This window comes from Anopheles coustani, chromosome 2 (genome assembly GCF_943734705.1).
Source record: "Anopheles coustani chromosome 2, idAnoCousDA_361_x.2, whole genome shotgun sequence".
Taxonomy (NCBI): domain Eukaryota; kingdom Metazoa; phylum Arthropoda; class Insecta; order Diptera; family Culicidae; genus Anopheles; species Anopheles coustani.
This window is the reverse complement of record NC_071289.1, coordinates 14,478,612-14,488,117: the sequence shown is the minus strand read 5'-3', so window position 1 is coordinate 14,488,117 and position 9,506 is coordinate 14,478,612. Positions and strand designations below refer to the sequence as shown.

The following is a 9,506-nucleotide window of genomic DNA, read 5'->3' as shown; positions in this document are numbered from 1 at the left end:
GTTAACCGTATTTGGGAAGGAGTTTTATTCTGGTGATGCATTTCAACGAAAACGGGAAAATTGTCGTATCGTCTGAAAATAGAAATGTCAATTTTCCTTCACGCGCTTCAACCTTCTCATCTCTATGTACCCCTTGTTTTCTTCCGGTATCCAAGTTGTTTATCTGTCAAACTGGTTTGCGTACGGTGCCCAACAACATGCAGTGAAAATTTGCTACCATAAAAGTATTTTTATGCAAAACATGAATGAAAAACATTCGGTTTAGCGTCGAACAGCTCGGTACAGTACAGTAGATTCCATTAACTAGGTGCCCGCGTAGGAAAAACGACGGAAAAATGTTTCCGGAAACATTGGTATTCGGGATAGCGTTGCTCATCACGGGCGCTATTCTGTTTCTGCTCATTTACTTTGTATCCTTTTATAAAACACATCATCTTATCCGATTGTACCATTCTCCTGGGCTGGAGCAGAACGTTTCCTTAACATCATTTTACCTTCGCAGCTGATAATACTATCCGATCTAGAATGTGATTATCTAAACGCACAACAATGCTGTTCGAAGCTCAACTTCTGGTCCATCCCAAAACTGGCGGGTCACGCATTTCTGGTATTTGTGCTACTCATTCACGGCAATTGGATCCTATGTCTGTTCAATCTGCCAATGGTAGGATGGTTGCTGTACGAACAGTACAAGGTGCCGCCGGGCAACATCGGTGTGTACGATCCGGCGGAAATCCATAATCGGGGGATGGTGAAAAAGCACCTGCGAGACACAATGATTGGATTGGGCTTCTATTTGATTATCTTCTTTGTCTATCTGTACTGGTAAGTAACGTCCGGGCTAAATGGTAAAACTATTAAACTTTAACTTCACCTTTCTCTATTTTGCAGTATGATAATCGCCTTACTAAAGGGAGACCCCATTAGACGACACGAAGAGGAGGAAATCATTACCGAGTTCTAGATACGCTATCCATACACGGAAGGATATGTTTTGCTCAAAAACCAACAAAAACTTCTCGAATAGTGCGTTGATTTTGCTTCGGATTTCATTTGATAACTTATCAACTACAATTGAATTTCCAAAAAGGAATGTAGGGAAAAAGTGGAGGGTTTTGTAGCATTTAGAATAGTCATGCATGATTTTGTGTCAAGCACTTCCACTGCTAGCCAAAGATTTCCAAATACTCCTTTTTAGGTATGTAATGACAAACCCATAACAATACAAAGGAAAATAAAAAAAAACACCATCGACAGTTTGATATAAGCTTTCATTCACGTTGCCTTTGGTATTATTTATATAAAAAAAATAAAAAATGCATTAATCCGTATAAAGATATCATTTGATTTTTATCATATTACTACCTCTGGACCATCTGGACAACCATAATTCCAAAATGGCAGTATGAAAGTTGATTGCCAACCATGGAAATAAAAAAGGGTAATGCTCTTGGCGCAATGGAAATTTGCCCACAGATATCGTGGATTTGAATCCGGGATTTGATTCTTCTGCATGACGATGTAGTACTAAATGACAAAAAACATTTTATTTTTCTTCGATGGAGCCGCCTGGTAGGTAACCTACTAAAAGGGGGCTTAGCGGTGGAGGCGCCTAGTAGCTTAGAAGTTGTCATGAAGGCAAACAAAAAAATACTTTACAATTCGCGCCTCTGTAAGAAAATGTAAAAAACTTTATTTTTTAAAGTTGTTGAATTCAATTTGTATAAACTTTGGTTTGTGAGTTTTTAATGTTTTAATCAATTTCAAACATTTCTTTTAACGCTTTTGTAGCATCCATCAAATCGTATCTCAAAAACTGATCGGAATCAAAAATTTAAAATTTCAGCTGTTTTTCGTAATTTTGTTTTGGAGTTCAAAGTATGAATTTCGTATCGTAAGATGATATACGGACAAACATCCCGACCAATGCCCACTGTGCCCCGGTCTAGGGGTACATCTCTCATCTTATGTTTTGGGAATCTCTTATCGAGCAATCTCAACTCTTCAGCCATCTCTCTCATCTTCTCAACCGAACCAGCCGACCCAAGGGTTTAAGCAAGGGTCCGTCTGTAAACTTCTCACGTTGCTCCAAAGATCAGCTCCACCACGCGCCTGCACGCGCTCTCTCTGTCCCAATCTCCCTCTCTGGGAAGGGTATCTCTTGGAGAAAACCCAAAACCAACCCCCAGTCGTTGGGGAGGTTGACATCCGGGAGCTTAACATCGGCGAGCTTGCCTGCCGTGTGTCGGGTCAGCTCCACGGTTTCGCTCAGTTCAGTGTGGTCGCCTTGGTCGTGTGGTCATGTGGTTGTAGTGCGTGCCGCCTACCGTCTCTGGGTGGTGTCGACAGTCGCTCTGTTGTGGTTACACACCTTTTCTTGGGGCGTCGCTTTGGGGCGTATGTACGTGACCTGCGTGTCCTGCTCATCAAATGCGAATTCGGGATCAGAAAACAATAAGTACGTCCGCAAAGTGTGTGTGTATGTGTGTGTGTGTGTGTAGTTTGGTAATTGGAACCGCTGTAAAACATTACCAGCAGGGAGCAAAAACTACGGGGGCTACGGGTTAAAGTACCGTAAGCGCACGGGCCAGTGTTGGGTTTTATTGGAAGGGAGATCGCATTGCCAAGGCATTGCATACACGCGGAACTTCGCGGAGCGGTCGCGTTTGTGTACCAAAAACGGTGGAACGGTGGAAAATGACGCAAACCGTTAGCTATTGGCAACACAAAAATCTTCCCTCGCAGCAAGTGGTACCACAAACGAAAAGGTGAGGCGTTGTACTGGTAAAACCATCACCGTGCGCTTATCTAAATCTTGTCGGTCAAAAGTTGTTCGTTGTTGCTTCGTTTCCCACCCACACACCGCGTTCCCTGCGAATCCGGTGATGCTTTATTTACGGTTGATGCAAAACAAGTTTCCCGTACCATTTGGTGAATGCACGTATAGCAAAACCAGCGGTAAAAGAGTGTGAGAAAGAATAAATCATAGCAACCCTTGGCCTTGACGGAATTCTCAAGGATGCTGCGGTTTCGATTTGATTCCGACTCGATTCGATGCTACTCCGCTCATCGCGAGCTGTCCTATCAGCCTTATCAACCCTTATCGCCTTACCCTATCGGGGGTGGAGTGGCAAGCACGGCAACGTAAAGCTTACATGAACCGCGTAGAGATCATCCGGCCATTCGGTCAAGAAAATCGCCTAAGAAGGGAGGGGGGAGAAAAAGAAAAGCGTGCGCAAAGTTAGTTTTTATTTTTATTTCCCACCGCCAACATGTGTGTGCCAGCCTCTGGAGTTACCGTCCGTGTGTGTTTGTGTGTGTGTTTGTGTATGTGCGCACCCGGTTTGGACCGTACGAAGGAGAGCAAACAAACGTTATGAAACGGTTTCGCGCGACGTTATGCATCAGTTTATTTGTGACGCGTAAACGTGTAAACAAGTGCAAAGTGCTGCCAGTCAATGGAAAACGCGAGAAGATGAAGAAAACCACACAAAACCACGAACTGCGGCAAATAGGAAGCGATGTGCGGTTCAAGAGTGCGTCACGTAGTGTTTATGGTATTTTGTTAAGTGAACGCAAACGACACGCAAAAGCGGGAACTGATTTCGTGGACATCGTTAGAAGATGGACACACTGGCCGTTTACCCACTCTGGCCGGGGGAAACGAAATGCATACAAACATAAATTACTATGATGGGATGTTTTTACCGTTGCGCTTATCAGCGGAGAGCATAAGGAACACTCCTCGGGAAGAGAGATAGGGAGTGAGATTGAACGTGAGAGAGAGGGAGATAGCGGAGCAGACAATAAATAAAAATAAACACGCTGGGCAGGAGGGTGGCATTGGCGGTCGTGACCGTTTGGGGATGATGCAGATGTATCACCCCCGGCACCGAAACCCCCCACCAACTTTCGGAAGGTGATCGCAAAGGGTTTAAGATGGGAAGTTCATACAGCAGCAGTAACAACAGCAACAACAACAACAACAACACAAACTCGCACACGACCTTCATCACCCTCTCCCAGGTGTACCCCATGTGGGGCACGATGTTTGCGTACGTGGAACCAACATCCGAAGGTGTACACGAAGCAACGGCGGCGTAAGCACAAAAAGAATACTGCATGGCGTATACACGCATGACACGGCGTCTGAGCTATGATATTGCCATTATCTTTACAACCACGAAGTTACATTACTACTCCCCGTTTGATGTGTTCTTTTCGGAACGGTGCGCGGTTCCTTCCTTTATTTCGTTGTTGGTGTTTTGTTTTTGCTGAGGGCCATCTGCGGTCCATCAGCGACGGTGTCCTGGTTTCTGTTCCGAACCGACGACCGTCCGCCTCAAAGAGTTTTGAGCTGGCGATGGAAACGTACGAGATGGCGCACAGTGGGCCCCAAACGAGCGGAAGAGGCACGCGAGGCCCGCGAGACTGCGTGTGCCTGTAGGCTTGTGTATGTGCGTGCCGCGTGTCTCATCCGCGAGAAGGGAGCGAGAGCTCGTGGCGTCTCGAGATAAAAATGGGGGGAGCCCGAGCTAGTGATCCCCACAAGAGAGGCGCCTTCGACGCGTGTTTACTCCAAGAGTTTTGGCTCCAAACCGCGCGAACTTGCCGTGGAGAAAGTGCTCCACCGTTGGGGCGGCGATGGGATTCATCTCACGCTGCTTGATTGCTCTCACGTGAGCACAATGTGGTGTATTCGGTGAGAAAGCAGAGTGCGCTCCGTCACTCTGGCGTGGTGTTTTGGGGCTCGGTTTGGTGGAGCCCGTGGCGTGTACGTAGACGTTTTCGTGGCGGACCCGTTCGACATTCATCACTGGGTCGGGCACACGAGCGGACACGAGTTGCCTACAGCAGCGGCCCACACAGCATCCTCCGGTGGAGCTGAGCTAAAAACCAAACGAAACCCGTCCCTCCCAGCCGCGTGAGTACGACGTGCTTTGTGCTACACATTTCCGCTTTCCCGATTTGCCTTGCCACTTTCGGTCCAGGGACGTTTCCCCCCGGGGGGGACGTGTCAGTGCACTATCGAAGTAGTAAACAAGAAAAGGCTGGTGGTGATGGTTACGCGACACCTAGAAAAGAAAAGGTATAGTAGGCGCCGAGCGGCAACTTGCTCGTCGTTCGAAACGCGATACGGTCCAGCCCTCATCTATCATCATCTAGTCAGCCTAGGTCAGTTTTTCCTGTCCGTCGTGCTAGTGATGCGGTGTTTGTTGTGTTTTTGTTGTGCGGTGTGCTAGGGCTTTCGTTTGGTGTGATTGAGTTTTTGGGCAGGGCAGTTTAACTTTAGAAGCATCATGTGGTTTTGGTGCGTTTGCGTAGTTTTCCTAATTTTTGCTACCTGAATCCCCACGAAAACCCAACGTACCAATTTTGGCATAAGTATCAGATTGTCTAGACAATCACACTTTCAAAGCTCTTCAGCAATTCTTGTCTTACATTATTTTAAATTAATTAGTGAATCTATATGTATTTTCGTGAAAATGTTTTCAGTAATTTTTGTGATTCACAGAAATAATAACTGCACCTGTTTGAGCATAATCGGTTTGTAGTAGGCGATGATTTTCATTTGTTACTCTTGAACTCGTAAATAGCTAAGCGGAAAATTCCAAAATTTATTCGGTACAACAATCTGAAACAGAAGAAAATGGTTTGAGGAAAACATTGTGAAGCTAAACATTTAGTTGGTAAAAAAAGTAAAGCAGAAGCAAAAGTGAAACTCAATCCTCAGTGGAAAAACGATCGAATATGTTTGTTGCCCAAAACACGGGGTAAGTGAAATAACCCATCTTGGCGAGACTTTTCGACCTTAAAAATCAACACATAAGGCTACGGCCGGAGAACGAACAGTTTGCTAATAATCATGTTAAAATGTTGCCACCTGCAGCATTCATCACCTCTGGCAATGTTAAATATTTGTTCAAACACCCCCCTAACAACACCTCCAGCAAAAACGCGGACCTTTTGTGTTGGTATGGGTGCGTGGGGGTGGAAAATGCCAACTGAAAAGTTTCCACTCGTCAAAGTGTGCATCCGTTTCGGTGGATAGCCCCACTTCGCTTCCGATATGCAACCCTTTCCGCCTTCCGGTGGCAGCCCGTTTTCACTATTTGCATTGCATGAATAGTGTATGAAGCCGGCTTAGGGCGGATAAAATGGATGCAACATTCCTCCAACAAAGAAAGACAACGCTTTAGTCCCGTTCGTCCTTGCGAGAGGTTCTTGGACAGAGAAAAGGGTTTTTTTTAAGTTGTTAAATCATTCACTTCGTGTTTTTCTAAAATATTAAACTGTTTCCTAGAAGGAACTTCTTTATGGATAAATCAAGAAGGATGGCAGAAATCAGGAGGTTCCTAGAAAAAATCATGATGAAAAAATTGAATGATTTAAATCATAGTTTTGTTTGAAATCACTTTTTCAATGAATTTCAAAATAGATTAGGTGTTGTTGTAAATTCTACATGGAACAATATATATTTTAAAATGGTAAAACAGTTCTCTAAATTTTGCTTCAGACATTTATTAAATGAAACAAAATCATTTCTTCCAAACTTGTGTAAGGTTGAGTACAATCTTTAAAGATACCGCTTTCCTGTAGTAGTCTTCACCTGATTTCCCCGTAAGGATCCATAAAGTAGCGTTGATTTGTTTCCATAAATTACTCCCATTACCCATAAAAAAAAGAACCAGCCCATTTCCTGAGCGTAAGGTTGGTTCCAGACGCTTAGAATCAACAAACAAACCAAAACCACTCTGACGTGGGTAAAGGGGTCCACCTCTTTGGCGCTGCTCTTTCCTCTGACACAAGCGCGCACACTACCTTCGCGTGGCGGCAGGTGTTGCGATCTGACCGACCATCTTCTTGGCACTCCCGAGAAGATGCTGCTGACCTCTGGCATAGTTGCATTCAACGTGCGCACGCTGCGTCGTACCAACATCGCCACGATTTGTTTATTAATATCTCAGCCTATCGTGCGAAAACCGGGACGCCGTGGGATGGGTGTGACGAATTTGCTTTGAAAACCAGGAGGGGATCACGAGCTTATGTCGGCACAAGTCAGTCAACCCGAAAACCAGATGGAGAAGGGACCACGGCCTGCTGGCCGAAGGTGGTAGAAACACGATCCACTCTATCGCACAATAAGATCGTTAGTTAGTCATTAAGCTTGTTCCATAAACAAATGGATGGTTTAAAATGCGAGGGCTGCTGGCGATGCATTTCAAGTAGGTTTTTTTTAAATATTCGTTACGTCCATTTAATGAACAGAAGCGTGCTGCCATTTACCAAAGTGCAGCGAGCAAAATGGCCTAAGCTACTAGTTTTATGCACCGTTTTCTACGAACGTACATCAGACAGGTTCGATATTAATACACACACACCTAGCAGCACAGTCCGTGGGTGGTTGTTTTTGTTTTTATAATTTTACACCGACACAATTCATCGTGCTTGCGTGGCGATTTATCCGAGAAGGTTAAGGTGACGATTAAAACCCAGTGGTGAATTTAACGACCGTTTAGTAACTGACTTACGCTCGATGATTCATGAGAAATTTCGTGGTTTTTCGTCAGCATGTGTGGAAAATTACCCGCGAGATTAATCATCTAGTAGAAATAATTTTCCATTAACTTAGTGTTGCTCTCATCCAATTACTAGTTCAAATTGATGAAATACTGATCTCATCAAATTAATAATTCAAAAGTCTCCTTTCCCATTTTATTTTGTCTTGTTTGAATTATATTTTGTAAATTATGGTCCGCAATTGATGTATCAACAATTTATTCTTTGGAAAAAAATTTTGCTAATGCATTCATCATACATCTAAAAAAGTCTTGTAAGCACTTGATAGGGCAGGCATAACCGAAGACGGTCATTACGCCAAGTAGAAGAAAAAAATATCTAAAAATTATTCGCTGATTTTTCATAAATATACTATTGTTATATTTTTTCTGAGCATGGCATATTCTATTGAAGTTTCGTTAAAAATATAGTTTATAAAACTGATCAAAGAGCTCCCTATTTGCAAAAGTTCTCTCTTTTCTGTTTCAATCCTAACAACTGGTTTGCTGATATATAAAACGAAGTTTCGTATATTTTCACAACGTGTCAAAACAAAGTTCGACCACTCAACCCCACTGGTACTTCAGACTCATTGTAGAAAATTGGCAATTTTTCATTTTCCAGTTCACGTATCTGTGGTTTTGATTAGGGAAAGCTATGCTATGTTTTTCCGATTGTAGATACACATAAAACTGTTGAAATTAGTTTTACCCCCCCTTGCTCGATATCGTACCTTCTGTTGCATTCTGCAGCCGGATGCATGGATTACCAAACCATTTTTCATCAGCATGTGGCCAGCGGATGCAGTACGAGATTGAGAAAAAGAGAGAAAAACAAAAATGTTGCTCCAAGTTTCAAACTTGCCAGTCGTCCCTCCGGGCGGGAAGCTAGGAATGAGTGCATTTGATAAACTTTTGTTTTTTTTTTTGTTGTTTTTACGGTCATTGCGAAATTCTCACCGGTAGAAGCAAAACAAAGCACCTGCCAAAACGTTGAAACCATCGATGAGCAACTTTGCACTTTACTCACAAGTTTATTTGGAATTTGAATAAAACTCCCACCCACAGGGTGACTGGCACAGTGCAACCTTATCGATTATGCATTCGATGCACACTGACGTGCGAGGGAGGGAAAAAATGTCTGCCGCTGCGCTGACGCAGATTATTTGCAGTTATGGATAAATGTGAATTCTTCGTTACCATTACCACTTCGTAGCTTAGCCTTTATGAACGTGTTTGAAAGCATTTTAAGCTTTGAGTGTTTGTTTAATTAGTCACACATCTGTAATATGGGACTAGAAAGAAGTTGCCACTTGGAATTCTTCGAACAGTTGTTTTCCTAGTTTTGCCACAGTGTGAAATCGACGTACCTTTTGAAATTGTTTTCCAAGAAATTAAACATTCGAATATTTTCGAGTCCGTAACCATCGTAATGTTCGTTGGCAGAAAACCCCTCTGGCGATGGGGGAGGGAAAGTTCTGGAAAATTTACTCTAATAATATACACCCTCGCTACGTTTTCCGCACAAGGCCGATCGATCCCTACCGCCCCCAGGGGGCCCCCTTACCCCCTTTCGCCCTTACCGAGAATGTGTCACCGATGGAAAGCACGGCCGGTGAAAGGTATTTCATTAGAAGATCCGCCTTGGCACGCTCCATCAATCAAGCGCCGAGGGAAGGGCTGACCAGAACCGACCAAGTGTGTGGAAAGGGTACGGTGGCAGAGGGGGCTTTCCCTTTTTCCGTTTCATCTTGCGTCAACGAGCCATGAAAACGGGGGGAAGGTAGGATCGCCATAGTCTTGCTCGGTGGCGAGGAGCAATTTTCAATTAGCCCGGCCTCCTCTCGCCGATCTGCTTGGGTGGATCGTTGTTGCCGAAGCATGGGAGGAGAGACGGAAGCGGGAGGTGAAGAAACAGGTGCTCCCCCGGAGTGTTGTGCTTACGCT

At 44.2% G+C, this 9,506-nt stretch overlaps 1 protein-coding gene across 1 annotated transcript; it reads left to right on the top strand.

Annotated features, from left to right (window-relative positions):
• Positions 1 to 270: 270 nt before the first annotated feature.
• LOC131264369 (protein cornichon homolog 4) lies at positions 271 to 1,275 on the top strand. The gene is made up of 3 exons (XM_058266672.1): positions 271 to 410; positions 503 to 825; positions 892 to 1,275. The coding sequence occupies exons 1-3, from the start codon at positions 336 to 338 to the stop codon at positions 962 to 964; spliced, it is 471 nt and encodes a 156-aa protein (XP_058122655.1). The 5' UTR covers positions 271 to 335; the 3' UTR covers positions 965 to 1,275.
• Positions 1,276 to 9,506: the final 8,231 nt, after the last annotated feature.